The sequence below is a fragment of the Ovis aries genome, chromosome 6, assembly GCF_016772045.2.
Source record: "Ovis aries strain OAR_USU_Benz2616 breed Rambouillet chromosome 6, ARS-UI_Ramb_v3.0, whole genome shotgun sequence".
Lineage (NCBI taxonomy): Eukaryota > Metazoa > Chordata > Mammalia > Artiodactyla > Bovidae > Ovis > Ovis aries.
In genome coordinates this window covers 93,688,772-93,705,321 of record NC_056059.1, presented here as the reverse complement: position 1 = coordinate 93,705,321, position 16,550 = coordinate 93,688,772, and the positions used below count along the sequence as shown (strand labels likewise).

Below are 16,550 nucleotides of genomic sequence, written 5' to 3'. Positions count from 1 at the left end.
TCAAAAGAATGGTCTTTCCAGTAGTCATGTATAGATATGAGAGTTGGACCATAAAGAAGTCTGAACACCAAAGAATTGATGCTCTGGAGAAGGGGCTTGAGAGTCCCTTGGACTGCAAGGAGATCAAACCAGTCAATCCTAAAGGAAATCAATGTTGAATATTCATTGGAAGGACTGATGCTGAAGCTGAAGCTCCAATACGTTAAGCACCTGATGTGAAGAGCTGACTCACTGGAAAAGATCACGATGCTGGGAAAGATTAAAGGCAGGAGGAGATGGAGGTCATGGAGGATGAGATGGTTGGAAGGCATCACTGACTCAATGGACATGAGTTTGAGCAAACTCAGGGATATTGTTAAGGACAGGGAAGCCTGCTGTACTGCAGTTCATGGGGTTGCAAAGAGTCAGACATCACCTAGCGACTGAACAACAACAATGAACCCAAGAAGCGGGTATTAGCCAACTGCATGCTGCTTACCTTTGCAGCTTTGAAGCACTGAGTATGAACAGATTTCTCTAAGGCTGAGCAAATAGAAAGAAAGGAACTTGAGGGGAAATCCTAAAGTGCAAGCAAAAAGTAATAATACTCTGAAGATTCACAGAAAGGGCAGATTTCTGAAACCAACATATTGCAGGATCTCAAGTAAAAGATTTAAAAACCATTTTGCAACTTGAGTAAGGCAGAAGAAAATGCAGTCTTTATTAAAGAAGCAAAAAGCAATACAGAAAGAGAAAGCATTGGAATTTTTAAAAATTGGAAGAACCAATGATAAGAGAAAGAAGGAAGAATTAAAAGAAAATTAAAGAAATCATCAAATTAAAATCAATATGGAGGCAGGAAACACAAACTCAAGAAGCTCTCCCCATAATGTAGAGCAAAGACACAAAAGTGAAAATAATGAGGCAGAACATGACCAGTAATGAGGGGAGATGGTAGAGGAGCAGTCTAAGAACCATATGTGTTTCTGAGAACTGAGCATAATTGGAACAGACATGACTAATCAAGGCCAGAACTAAAGAAAATATTTCACACCTGGAATACAGACTAAAAGGGCTTCACAATATTCTAGGTAAAATATGTGAAAAGACACCTTCCTAAGAAATACCCTGGGGAAATGTCTTAATTATAAAGATAAAGAAACATCTTACAAAAATTCAACAGAGTAAACTAATTGATATAACAGAAGAGAAAACAGACCCACCTCTGACTCCTCCAGGGCACTAAATTCCAGAATTCAGTGGAAAGGAGATTATAATCTCATTAAATTTTGGACCCCAACAAATAACCTTTCATGAGTGTAGGCAAATAGGAAATAATTCTGCAACACGTCAGTGGCTCGAAAGACAACAATGTTTCACCTTTTTAAGAAACTATCTGAAGATGAAGTTCAATTCACTTAATCAGTTGGGAATGGGAAAATGCTGGTATTGAAAAAAAAAATTGGTAATAGAGCCACAGGAAGAACTCTCATCAGACTGAACAGATCATTTTAACAAGCCTACAAAAATATGAACAGAGGCCTCTGTTCACATGGCATCTGGACAAAAGCTGAATGCAAGCAATTCCAGTGTGAATTTACACCACCCACCAAGGGAACAACCCCTTATTTGAACACAAGAATTACTCCTTTTATCAGAGATAATCACTAACTCCAAAAATCTGATTATAACTATGCAAATATATGCACATTTGCCTACCAAAAAGTTGGAATGAATTTTTAAAAAATCTACTATGATGTTTTTGAATGGTAGAAATATGGATGGATGATCAGTTCCTTTACTGCTTTTTTCAAACTTTCCTTAATGAACACAGATTCCTTTTACAATTAAAAAAAAACACACTTTATTTTAAAAATCAAATTTTTTTAGAGCTCAACACCTGGAAATACATTTCTTCTGATAAACTTTAAAAAAAAAAATACTGAATGAGTTAACTCATATAAAATGCTTGCAATCATGATTGATGATGTTAGCAATTACTGTTTTGTGATTATTATTAGATGTAAATAAACAACATGTGACTCATCATTTGGGGAGGCGATGTAGTGTAACAGGTAAAAATCAAAGTCAAGTGTGGTCTGTTGAAGTTGTAATGTCAAGCTGCCTAGGTTAGAAGCGCAGATACTTCCTAACGATGGTACCTTGAGCAGAGTATTTAAACTTTGTATCTCAGTTTTGTCTACTGCAACATGGGATGATAATAATAGCTTGTACTTCATAAGGTTGTTATGAAAATAAAAAAAATTTTAAATTAATGATTTTCAAATAATAAATACCCCAAATGTGGGGATGGTGAGGGTTAGATGGTGACAGTGATTATGTTTCCGACCAAGGCACTAACTCTATCAGTTCAGTTCAGTCGCTCAGTGATGTCCAACTCTTTGTGACCCATGGACTGCAGCATGCCAGGCTTCCCTGTCTGTCACAAACTCCTGGAGTTTACTCAAACTCATGTCCATCAAGTCAGTGAATCCATCCAACCATCTCATCCTTTGTCGTCCCTTTCTCTTGCCTTCAATCTTTCTCAGCATCAGGGTCTTTTCAAATGAGTCAGTTCTTCGCATCAGGTGGCCAAAGCATGGAGTTTCAGCTTCAGCATCAGTCCTTCCAAAGAATATTCAGGACTGATTTCCTTTAGGATTGACTGCCTCTTTATATCATCAGAACACCCAATGTTTTAATAGTGATATTAAATCAAGAAAAATGGTTTAAATAATCTGACAGTTGGGTATTTTTGAATGTCAAGGCAAAACTATAAACTTGATGCAAGAGTGCTTAAAATCAATCTATTGTCAAGACTTCAGAATGCTTGCATAGCAATTAGCTCTACAGTATGGCAACAAATTTCATCTTTTTAAGTTAATCCATGCAAACTGTAAGTTAGTACTGTTTGAAGCTAGAGTTTAGCATTTAAAAAATGGGAACCAGCACTTTCTGGTATTCCAAGCTAACCCATGATATGCAGTCATTGTTGTTTTTAAAGACTTGAAGCAGAAGGTTCACAATGGAGTGTTTCCTCCTTCCCTCGTCCCACCTCCCTTATTGTAATGGTGGCAAACTGCTTAATTAAGCTTCTTACATAAAAGACTAAACCCTGGGATGTGTAAGTCAAAATGCTCCAACACTACAATATCTTTCAAATGTAAGATATTCTGCAACTCGACCAAGAAGCTCATTTGCAATCTGAAAGCTAGGACAAGACGTCATGATGAATGGAGATATGGGATAAGTGTGCAATGTTTGCTGTAGTGTGGGTAATGCAATCTGGTCTTTCAATTAGATACGTTTTTCCTTTATTTGGCATTTAGCATTTCTTGCCTAATTGCCTTTTGTCTGCCTTTAAACATATTGCCCAATTGTCACAATATGCAATGTTATTGATTTTGTTTTATTTGACACAAAGTACTGCTCTGTATCAACTGAATGCTGGCTTCCAGCTTTTTCTCAGATCAAAAATGAGCTATTTGTGAACTGGAGGCAAGCTCCTTTCATGGTTATCTGTCAACTGCCAAGGAACATCCATGGGAGCTACTGGAAGAATAAAAAACTACAAAATACCATGGATACAAAATTTATTTGCATTTGACTTTCTCCTGCAAATCTGTATGAAAGAGTCATGTTTTGAAAATTTGATCCATTTGTTTGTTTGTTTTACTTTTAAAAAACACTTTTATAGAAGTCGAGCTCTGGCTATGTAAAGTCCTTTTTTACTTTAAAAATAAGTAAACTAGCTTATTTTTAATTAAAGGATAATTGCTTTACAGTGTTGTGTTGGTTTCTACCAAATATCAACATGAATCAGCCAGAGGTCTACCCATGTCCCCTCCCACTCAAACATCCCTCCCACTTTCCCTCCCCGAATCCCAGGCCTCTAGACTGTCACAGAGCCCCAGCTTGAGCTCCCTGAGTCATACAGCAAATTTCCATTGGCTATCTATTTTACATATGGTGATATATGTTTCCATGTTACTCTCTCCATACATCCCACCCTCTTCTCAGATCAGTTTTAAATGAAGAACAAGTTCCCACTATTTTAAACCTCCCCAGAAACAAACTCCTTTGGTAATTTGAACCATTAAGAATTAAATCATGTACATCTGGATAATCAGGTTCAAAGAAACATCTATATGTCTTTAAAAAGCAGTCTGTACTTATATATTGACAAACAACAGCAATCCTATCTTCTTACTGAATTCTCCAGATGTTTAGCTAGACATTTTTGGAACACCTGCAACTGGAGTTTGGCGGCTCCTTTGTGTGTATCCTGAAGGCTCAGTTTCATTATGCAACAATTAGCTTAAATGACTGGTAATTAGGCCTATCTGTAGCTGTTAAGGGGAAAAGAAATGTCTCAGGGGTGGTCTCCAAAACTATAAGGAAAATAAAACAGCTTTTGCTTCTCGTTTTCAGTACTTGTGAGGCCCGCCTGCCATCATCTCAGAAGAGACTCCAGGTTCCCAAATAGTGAAGTCAACAGTCTGTGAAGGGTCCTTTCTGAGGCTGTTTTCCTTACCTGGCTACAAAACAGAGGCGGACACTGAGCAGCAAAGCACTGGGCGACCCCGTTTCTACACACACACTTGGCGCACCGACTCAATGGCCAGTCCTCCCCATCTTGAAACACACGGCCTTCGTAGGAACAGGATTCTGGAAGGTTAGAGCAATAAGGGTTACTGAGGGTGTTGCACAACCTAGATAGCATATTAAAAAGCAGAGACATTACTTTGCCAACAAAGGTCTGTCTAGTCAAAGCTATGGTTTTTCCAGGAGTCATATATGGATGTGAGAGATAAACTATAAGGAAAGCTGAGCGCTGAAGAATTGATGCTTTTGAACTGTGGTGATGGAGAAGACTCTTGAGAATATCTTGAACTGCAAGGAGATCCAACCAGTCCATCCTAAAGGAAATCAATACTGAGTGTTCTTTGGAAGGACTGATGCTGAAGCTGAAACTCCAATACTTTGGCCACCTGATGTGAAGAGCTGACTCATTTGAAAAGACCCTGATGCTGGGAAAGATTGAAGACAGGAGGAGAAGGCGACGACAGAGGATGAGATGGTTGGATGGCATTACAACTCAATGGACATGAGTTTGGTGAACTCCGGGAGTTGGTGATGGACAGGGAGGCCTGGCGTGCTGCAGTCCATGGGATCACAAAGAGTCAGACAGGACTGAGCGACTGAACTGAACTGTGCCACGATCTCAGGGATGGCTGCATCTACACCAGTGCAGTCACATACAGTCTTGTGCTTTGGGCACGGTGCAAACTAGGGGACCCTGGGCTTGGGGTATAGCTCTGGAGCCACTGTATGGAGTTCTTAACTTTCTCTCTGAGTTTCCTAAGTGAAGTCTGGTGGGACAGGTAGCACTGCAAGGGGTTTGGAGCCTCAGTTCATGAATGGTCCTACCTCCCCCTGCCTTATTTCCTTCCTGGGTTCTCAGGAGCCTGAGCCCAAATTTGTGCCCAGTGAAAGCTGCCACCCTCTACCTGTATTGGGGACCTGGGTACAGGTGCCTCAGGAGTGCACACACCCTAAGCACCAAGTAGCAGGAGGGGTCTAGGGTGCCTGAGGAGGACTCACCCAACTAGCAAATATCCCCATGCCTAAGGGTGGGTGACATTAACAGCAAATTAAAAACATGACAGGCTCAGAAAGATCTTGGAAGAAAAACCAAAGCTTCCCCACCCTGCTTTTTGAACAAGTGAAGTGAAGTCATTCAGTCATACCTGACTCTTTGTGACCCCAAGGACTGTAGCCTACCAGGTTCCTCCATCCATGAGATTTTCCAGGCAAGAGTACTGGAGTGGGTTGCCATTTCCTTCTCCAGGGAATCTTCCTGACCCAGGGATCGAACCAGGGTCTCCTGCATTGTAGGCAGGCGCTTTACCATCTGAGCCACTGGGCAAGTCCTTTTTGAACAAAGAGCCCTGCATTTTTATTATGCACCCAGGAAATTATGGGGTTGGCGCTGGCTGATCCTCCAATCTCTCCAGGCAAAATGTTTCCAATAGATTTTTCTCATGGAGAGTCAATCAGAAATTCTCCTAAAATGTAAGAAAGGAGCCCACAAACCCAGACAGCCCACCCTCCACTCAATCCCTAAACACTGTGGTTGGAATATTTTTCCCTGCAGGCTTATCAGCCCAAAGTTGTCTGGCTGTCTTTTTCTGGTGGGTGACAACTGAAATGCAGGAGGAAATGCATTCTACTTTCCTCATTCCCTTACCATACTTTGCAATCCCCAGAATGGTTCTCCAGGGTAAATGGTGGCCCGGAATGGAATAACTAGGAATCAGAAAGAAGCCAGAAGTCTTTTTAAAGAGAAAAGGCAAGATTACAATGTAGCTTCCAGGTACTACTTAAAAAGAGTAATTTGAGCTATTATACACCAGGAGAGAATATAATACAGCAATGACAATAATTTGTATTTGTCATGAAGTATATGCTACTTAATTATAAAAATGGAAAGGGATACATAACTCTAAAATGTAATAAAACGGTACTTGGTCCAAGCATGAATTCTAAGTAGAAGGCTGGGAGCACACGCCTGGCTTGCTGGGTTGTGCCTCGGTTCACAGGCAGGCATAATCTCTCCATCAAAGACGCCATAAAGACAAATGAAATACTGCTTCCGGCTCAGTGTGTTTTGGAGAAAAACATGAAATCTTAAAGACCAGCCATCAGACTTAGCGTTGTGATACTACTGATACCCAGAAAAGTGATGTTTGTTCTTCTGTCCACCAAAAGCCGTAGGAACTACCTGGGCCTTATGGAATCATATCAAAGGATCTGATCCTTCCTCCTTTCCTTCTCAAGAGCTGTGAACACAATAGGTTGCATCTGGCCAAGACAAAATAATAAATCAGAGAGCCTCAGCACCCTGAGTTTGGAATGGAGCTTAAGGATTTGTTCCAACCTCACGGTTTACAACATCACTTCCTGCCAAGTGCAAGGCTATGACTTGGTTCCAATAAGGAATGGGGTCAGGGATCTTTGAGCCACACACTAGGCAAGAAAGAGAAGGTGTCACCAGGTAAACCTCACAGGCAAAGAGGGTCTCTCTCTACAAGCTCATACTCACTCCCAGAGCCCACGCAGACTGGGCAGCAGCTCCCTTCGGGGATGAATTCCAGCTCCTGGTATCCACACATCAGTGGTGGGCACGGTCGGGGGGCACATCGGACTTCCCCGTGAGTGCAAGAGCACATGCTGCAAGAGGAGGAGGCCCATGCTGTCCCGTGCTGGGTGAAAAGAAAAAGAAAGTTACTGTGAGGACATAGACTTGCATTTGAGCAAACAGAAACAAGCCTTCTCTTAAAGAAGTGAACGATGGAGCTCCGATAAGACAGAAGATCTAGGCTTATCAAGGTTGAAATCAGGGTTTGCAATATTCCAAGGCAGAAACCAATTTAGCAATTGATTTTAATTTTCCATTTTAAAAATTTTATTTATTTTAAATGAAGGATAATTAATTTACAATATTGTGATGGGTTCTGCCATACATCAACATGAATCGGCCACAGGCATACATGTGGCCCTCTCCTTCCATCCACCTTCCTCCCCACCCCAGCACTCCAGGTTGTCAGACCATAGGCTTTGGGTTCCCCGTGCCATACACCAAACTCCCACTGGCCATCTGTTTTACATATGCTACTGTATATGTTCTCCATGTTATTCTCTCACATCACCCCACCCTTTCCTTCTCCCACTGTGTCCAAAAGTCTGTCCTTTACATGTGTGTCTCCTTTGCTGTCCTGCACATAGGATCGACAGTACCATCTTTCTAGATTCCATACATATGCATTAATGTACAATATTTATCTTTCTCTAACTTCCTTCACTCTGTATAATAGGCTCTAGGTTCATCCACCTCATTAGAACTGACTCAAATGTGTTCCTTTCCACAGCTGAGTAATATTTATCCTTAAGATTTTATGTTTGAAAATTCCAAAAAAGTACAACAATGAAAGAAAAATCACCCCAATCCCATTATTTAAAAAACTTCTGTGAGGACCAAAGTAAAATGTGCACACAGGCACCCATACCTACTGAATTCTTTACACTAGCTACATTATCTTCAGTGGTTCTCACTCCAATTGTTTCTTTTTTTGCCTTTTACCCTGATAAGTGTCCACACTCCCATCTTCTCTCTCCCTGACCCCAGTCTTCTCTCTCTCTCCTATCCCAGAGATTTTATGGTTCCAGGGAAGGTGGAGTAGCCAGCAGAAGGCACCTGTCCAACCAGTTCTCCCACAAATTGTAAAGCCAACTCACTCCTGGTGTGGGTGCCCATCTACACACACCAAACGTTCCTGGTCCACTTTAGGCTAGGACACCACATTCCCAAAGCTGGCACTATACTGATGATCTAACATATCCATGCTTTGATACATAACATTTACTAACTACCAAAAGTATCTAAGGGCTTCTCTGGTGGCACAGATGGTGACAAATCTGCCTGCAATGCAGAAGACCTGGGTTCGATCCCTGGGTTGAAGATCCCATGGAGAAGAGAATGACTACCCACACCAGTACTCTTGCTGGAAATCCCAGGGACAGAAGAGCCTGGCAAGCTACGGTCCCTGAGGTTGAGAAGAGTCGGACACAACTGAGCAATTAACACTTTTCAAAAGTATCTAAATACGCCAAGCTCAGAGGGCAGTGGAGAATCTTGAATGTAAAAAGCTACAAATATGTCAATTGTTTGGGGAAGTAGCTGTCAAAATATATTATGTTCTCAATGGCAGAGTGGAATGACGGTGGCCTTTTAAAAGATGTATGCAAAAAAGTGAGCTTAATCAATAAAGTTTCCTCCTGTAACATTTTCTTAAATAGTGCCTTCCTCTGCCTGTATTAAATGTAATATATGATGAAATCTGATTCCGCACAAATCATATATAGGCTTCTACTAAGAACATCCCACGTTCTAGGTGCTCAGTCACCTAACTATAATCTGGGGATTTCAACTGTGTCACTGAGAAGCATGGAAAATAAACATCCTCTTGCTACTCCTCAGGCCAGCATCCAGAAAAATTATTCACCCTCTCTCAAACACAAAAGAACTCTGTCTTACCTAAACAAGTCACTATGCCTTTATTGTGCAAATTGCTGCCAGGTTGCAAGCCTGCCAAGTTTGACATTTGGGAATTACTAATAACCTGTGCTATTACTGTACCAATAATAGTAATAGGTTGTCACAGCCATCTAAATTTTTGGGAACCAAGTCCTTGCCTTACTATCATAAAGATTACTTTCCCAGGACCTACTGGGAGTACCAGAGGACAGGAATGTAAGGAATGTACTGAGTTGGATGAACCAAAGGTTTCCATGGAAGTATATGTGTTCTCGGATCACAACTCAGTTCTCCCTGCCTTGGGGACTATGAATGTGCCACCTAATCTTTCTAAATTGCAGTTTCCTGGTAGAGAAACCTGAAATGGTATGAAGATAACCTACTCACATGGCTACTGTGAAGGCTGCATGAGGTAGTTGTTAAAGAGGCAGCAAGGGAAGTGGCACGTAGGAGATGCTGAACCCTTTCCCCATGAGTTCACGGCTTTCCTACTCCTTTTCACACCTATGTGCTGCCTGTGATCATGGCAACAGACCTGGATGCCAAGGTCAACTCCTCTCCCATCAATTTTTACTTCTCCTATAATTAAATGTAAAACTTCAAATTTAGTACAGCATATAAATAAATGGGCAAGTCCACAACTGGCTAATAAACTGTTAGCTAATAAAACATAGCAGGCAATTGACCTTTATGCTTTAAAAGGCCCAAGCATAAAAGCAAAGGAAGAAATGGTAGGAGAAAAGCTGATACATTCTCATGCGTTAAACTGTTAAAAGTGAAATATATTGAATACATTGTAGAAAAATTTAAAGGGTAAATGACAAACATTTTTTAATGCAGATTATATTAATTAGAATTATACTCATATGTAAAACCATTTACAAGCAATAAGAAGAGACTGGAGGCGAGATCAAAATGATAGAGTAGGCAGATTCTGAGTTCACTTCCTCCCATGGACACATCAAAACTGCAACTACATATAGAACAACTCTCTTTAAGAAAAACCTGCAGGCTAGCAGAACAGCTCTTCTACAATTAAGGGTATAAATAAAAAGCCTCATCAAGATGGGTAGGCGGGGACACATACCCCTGGAAGGGAACCCAAAAGCAGAATGGAATATCACAAACTTGGAGGACCTCCCTAAGGAGTGAGGAATTCAAGCTCTGCACTGGGTAGAGCTCTACACTGGGTCCCATAGCCCTGGGACCTGCTCTGGAAAGATGAGGCCCCACAATTAGATTTGAAAACCTATGAGATGGACATCTATGAAAGCCAGAGAACTATAGGAAACCAAGACTCCCTCTTAAAGGGCTTGTACACAAATTTACTTTCATTGAGTGCCAGCACAGAGGCAGCAGTTTGAAAAGTTGCCATTCTAGTCAGCCTGCTAAGGCAGCCCGAGCCCACCCTCGAGCCTGGGCCCACTCCAACTCTAACCATCCCACCAACATGGAAACCCCAACGCAGCCCAGGAGAGCCATGGCTGGTGTCCACTTCAGCTCCAGGCATCTTGCCAGGGATGCCTCAGCCCAGCCTCAGTTCAGTTCAGTTCAGTTGCTCAGTTGTGTCTGACTCTTTGCGACCCCATGAGTTGCAGCACGCCAGGACTCCCTGTCCATCACCAACTCCCAGAGTTCACTCAGACTCACGTCCATCGAGTCAGTGATGCCATCCAGCCATCTCATCCTCTGTCGTCCCCTTCTCCTCCTGCCCCCAATCCCTCCCAGCATCAGTCTTTTCCAATGAGTCAACTCTTCACATGAGGTGGCCAAAGTACTGGAGTTTCAGCTTCAGCATCATTCCCTCCAAAGAAATCCCAGGGCTGATCTCCTTCAGAATGGACTGGTTGGATCTCCTTGCAGTCCAAGGGACTCTCAAGAGTCTTCTCCAACACCACAGGTCAAAAGCATCAATTCTTCGGTGCTCAGCCTTCTTCACAGTCCAACTCTCACATCCATACATGACCACAGGAAAAACCATAGCCTTGACTAGACGGACCTTAGTTGGCAAAGTAATGTCTCTGCTTTTGAATATGCTGTCTAGGTTGGTCATAACTTTCCTGCCAAGGAGTAAGCATCTTTTAATTTCATGGCTGCAGCTACCATCTGCAGTGATTTTGGAGCCCAAAACAATAAAGTCTGACACTGTTTCCACTGTTTCCCCATCTATTTCCCATGAAGTGATGGGACCAGATGCCATGATCTTCATTTTCTGAATGTTGAGCTTTAAGCCAACTTTTTCACTCTCCACTTTCACTTTCATCAAGAGGCTTTGTAGTTCCTCTTCACTTTCTGCCAGGAGTGGTGTCATCTGCATATCTGAGGTTATGGATATTTCTCCCTAAAACCCACCCTACCCCTTCTGCTCCACCCCTAACTGGCCTGCCAAGGCCACCCAGCACATGAAAGCTACATTGGAAACACTTCTACATGAGACCACAGCTCCAAGAGCAGGAGAGATAACAGTTTCACCGAATTCACAGGAACAGACACAGAAAATCAAATGAAAGGAGCACATAAAGCAATTCGTTCCAAAGGAAAGAACGAGATAAAACTCCAGGTAAAAAAACTCAAATGAAATAAAGGTAAGTAAATTACCTGATAAAGAATTCAAAAATTTGAATTCTCTATTATAAGCATCATAAAGATGCTTATAGAAATTAGGAGAAGAATAGCAGAAAACAGTGAAAACTTCAAAAGAGTTAGAAAAGAGTTAGAAAATATAAAAAAGAAACAATCAGAACTGAAGAATACCATAGCTAAAATTAAAAATACACTAGAGGGTATCAAGAGCACTAGATGATATGGAAGAATACATAAGCAACCTGAAAGACTAATAGAAATCACCCAATCACTACAGAAAAAAAAAAAAAGACTTTTTTAAGATGAGGCTAATTTAAGACAGTATCAAGCATACCAACATTTATATTATCAGGGTCTCAGAAGGAGGAGAGAGAAATAAAGGGGCAGATAACTTACCTGAAGAAACAATGGCTATAAATTTCCCTAACATGGGGAAGAAAATAGCCTCAAACAAGATAAATCCAAAGAGATCCACGCAAAGACATATCATAATTAATGCGGCAAAAGATAGAGAATTTTAAAGGCAGCAAGAGGAGTACAATGCATAATACTCGAGAGAAATCCCATAAGGCTATCAATTTATTTTCCAACAGAAACTTGGCAGGACATAAAGGAGTGGTGTGATATATTTAAAGTACTGAAAGGAAAAAACTCATAACCAAAAATACTTGATACCAAGGCTATCATTCAGGATTGAAGGCAAGATAAAGAGTTTCCCAGACAAGCAAAAATTAAGGGTCCATCACCTCTAAACTGGCCCTACAAAAAGTGCTAAAGGATCTTCTTTAGAAGTAAAGATTATAACTAGAAACAAGAAAATATATGAACAAAAAAAGTCTCATTGGTAAAGGGATATACATAGTTAAGCCAAAAGATCAACTACTTGAAAAGCAAGTAAAATTTAAAAAACAAAAATTGTAAAATCAACCATGACTACAATTTATAGTTAAAGAGTAGAGTAATAAATGTAAAATATGACATTAAAAACATAATAAAACACGTTGCAGGGGAAGTAAAAATCTCGTGTTTTTAGAATGTGTTCAAACTTAAGTGACTATCAGCTTAAAACCAACATATGTGTAAACCATACAGCTGATATGGGGTTAATATCCAAAACATATACATGTACAGAACATATACAACTCAATATTTAAAAATCCAATGAAAAAATGGACAGAGGACCTGAATATTCATTTTTCTAAAGAATGATGCAAAGATAGCCAGCAGGATGGTGAAAAGATGCAGGGCACCACTAGTCATGAGGGAAATGCAGGTCAAAACCACAGTGAGATACTACCTCACACCTGACAGAATGACTGTTATCAAAAAGACAAGAGGTAACAAGTGTGGCAAGGGTATAAAGAAAAGGGAACCTACATGTAACGTTGGTAGGAATGTAGTTGATATAGTTATTATGGAAAACAGTACGGAGATTTAACTTTTGAGGGAAAATTACAAATAAAACTACCATATGATTCAATAATTCCACTTTTGGTATTTATCTGAAGAAAACAAAAACACTCATACAAAAAGATATACGCGCGCTAATGTTCATGTCATTGGAACATTCTTAATGACAAGATATGGAAGCAACCTAAGTGTCCATCAAGAGACGAATGGGTAAAGAAGATGTCACACACACACACACACACACACACACACACACACACACACACGCACACACACACACAAATATTACTCAGCCATAAAAAATGAAATTTTGCCACTTGCAAAAACATGGATAGACCTAGAGGCTAATTATGCTTAGTGAAATAAGTTTGATAGAAAAAAACAAATACTGTATGATTTCACTTATATTAATATATGGAATCTAAAAAGAATAAACAAAACCAAACAGAAACGGACTCAGAGATACAGAGAACAAGCAGGTGGTCATCAGCGCAGAGGGAGTACGGGAGAATGGTGAAAGAGGCCAAGGGGATTAAGAAGTACAAACTTCCAGTTGTACTAATAAAATAAATAACTCATAGGGACATAATGTACAGCATAGGAATATAGTCAATAATACTGAAATAACTTTGCATGGTGACAAATGGTAACTAGACTCACAGTAGTGATCGTTTCGTGATATATAAAAATATTGAATCACTTTGTTGTGCATGTGAAACTAATACTATATTGTAAGTACACTGGACTATATTTCTTAAAAAAAGAAATAAAGCCCCAGTGAAAAAAATAGCAACAAGCTTATAGAATATTCAACCTAAATATAGAACGCTATTAACTACAAAGAAATATTAATAAAATTAAATGATATATTTCAATATCAGATATGAGATGTGTTTAAAATTCACAGTAAAGCTCCAGTGGAGTGGGACTCTCCTACGCAGAGACTTGTCTCATGATAGCACCTGGAACAACTCTGCCAGGCGGCAACTACCCTAGGTAATCAGACTTGAAAAAAAGCTGTACTATTAGTAATATTCCCGCTGCGTTTATCTTTAGACAGAGACAACTTAAAATTGAATTTTAATGACTGTAGATGTCACAGCTTCAATACTGAAACTCTTTAGATGCTTTGACCTACTAATTTCACTTTTAAGAAGTTATCTGAAAAAAATGATCAATGACACACAAAAGAGTTTGAATACAAAGAATTCCATCTCATTGTTCATTACAGTGAAATTGAAAATATTTTAGTGAATATTGGAAGCTACTCAAAAGCTTAATAATAGGCACATAATAAAGAATAAATTACATTCTAATAATAATAAATAATAATAAACCACATTCTCCAAGAGTATGTTGGGGAATTATTTACTGCATGTTATATAAAAATTAAGCCATAAACTGTACACAGAGTATAATTACAATTATGTGAAACCATGCATATCTCTATCAATCTACCCATCCATATTCACTACCATTTCCCCTTCTCCCCCTCAAAAGACAACTGAGGAAACAATAGTGGTTTTCATAGTTGGAGATAACTAGTGGATTTTTTTTCTGTTTGCATATTTTGTCCACATTTTCACCAATAAACTAACACTCACTTCGTCATCAGAGAGCAGAAGTACTATTTAAAATATCTAATAAATCATTTATAAATCTTAAATAAGTAAAATTTGAAAGCATCTTATAAAGTAATTAGAAGTGAACATCTTTATCCTACTAAAAGTTAAGAGATTGCTTCTAAACATCCAGACATTAAAACAAGAGCTCATTTTTGTTACTACTGAGAAACACTAGCTGTTATTTCTCAAACATTTGCAATCATATCACCTCTCAGACTGAGACCACAAAAATTAATTATAATAACAATCACCAAAGTGTTTTCAACTGTAAGGTGAGAGGGCTATATTAGCTCATCTCTTTGGTACCTTCAAGCTCTCCAATGATGTGAATCTATTATCTATCTCAAGAGACATAAAATTTAAGCAACAGATTCTCCCTTCACAATAAGCCTGAGAATTATGGGAATAACAAAGAACATTTGTCAGGGTGATTTCACTCTTGATGTCAAAGCCACAGAAGCCAGTGATCCAAACTGAACAGAATGATGGAGAAGAATAACTCTCACCTCTCTGAGAAAAGTCACCTTCACTTTCATCTCCTACTCCTATTCCTAAATCAGTGACACCTTTCTCACCAGAAGGAGACCAGAGATCAAGGAGTTTGATACATGCTGATAGATAGCTAGATCATAGGTAGATAAAGAAGTAGGCAGATAGATGGTAGATGGATAGATAGATAGACAGATGGATGGATAGATAGATGACAGATAGGGGACAGATATAAACATTTTTTTAACCTCACTGTGTTCTCTATAGTCACAAATGTTTTAATTTTCATGAGCACAGTTAACAGCAAAGAAAGCTCTGTAAAATCAAGAAATAATGCATATACAAAGCAATACTCCCATAAGACCTGTGTTGTAGCTGTACCATCCCAACATCATTAATAGCTTTCAGAAACATGAGACTTTGACACTGGGCAAAAGCACATTCCGCAGACAACATCTTAGACATATTCTTTTGCACAGCCAAATAACAAGTCGGGTTGGCTGTTGACTTAAGTCCAAAGGAAAGATACGGTCATAAAGTATTTGCCTGGCTTACAGACAGAACAAAAAAATAATTTTTCCTTATATAATTTGTTCCTGTTATGATGTTATAGATCCAGAATACTAAATATCTGGGGATGTTTGGTGCATATTGTAATTAATCCTCTACTTTGATGAAAACAAGGCTGCAGAATTCAATATTCATCTCTTCCCTCACACACATAAATTAGATCTCCGTTTAGCCTCACAGCCAGGCAAAGCAAGCAGACTTCTTCCACGCTCCTATGCTCAATCAGATGCGGGCACTGGGGCATTACCACCTGCCACATTTCTCTTTCAGCGAGTCTCCAAGCACCATCTTCTCAGACAGGACATTATCTGGTGCTGAGATCAAATTAGTAAAGAGGAAAAGAAAGAGGTTAAGGTCCTTTCTCCTCCCTTTCACAAGCTAATTTGTGGGGAAAAGACCAGGGAAAAAGCATTCCAACACTCTAGGAAAACATATTTCAGGCTTGTCTCCCTAACTGGTTGGCAAGGCTGGGCAGAGATCCAAAAGCTAATTTGAAAGGATAGCTTTGGGAGGTCATGGATGAAACAGTCTCCCCAAATGCTGACTGTAATAAGCCCATGCAAAACTCTTAAATAACCTGGAGTCGGCCAAAAGGCTCAAGTGTTTTTCTCACTCCAAGGAAAATGTGGGGGCTTGTCTGGACTTGCTGGAACACCAGGCCACGATGCCAGAAAAAGAGGTCCCCTCATGAGGCGAAGTTGTTTCATTAAAGGTGGCCTTGTCGTGCCACCCTGAGCTCAACCCAGTCTTGATTCTCCTTCCCTTCAACTCTATTCTCTGGGGACGGCATTGCTGTA

The 16,550-nt window shown here is 39.8% G+C and overlaps 1 protein-coding gene across 1 annotated transcript in view; it reads right to left on the bottom strand.

Annotated features, from left to right (window-relative positions):
• FRAS1 (Fraser extracellular matrix complex subunit 1) overlaps window positions 1-16,550 on the bottom strand; it is a 523,572-nt gene that overhangs the window by 299,772 nt on the left and 207,250 nt on the right. The window contains exons 5-6 of the mRNA XM_027970762.2: window positions 7,085-7,244; window positions 4,514-4,647 (exon numbers count right to left, since the gene is read on the bottom strand). Of these exons, the coding sequence (XP_027826563.2) occupies window positions 4,514-4,647; window positions 7,085-7,244 (294 nt within the window). The remainder of the gene's footprint in view (window positions 1-4,513; window positions 4,648-7,084; window positions 7,245-16,550) is intronic.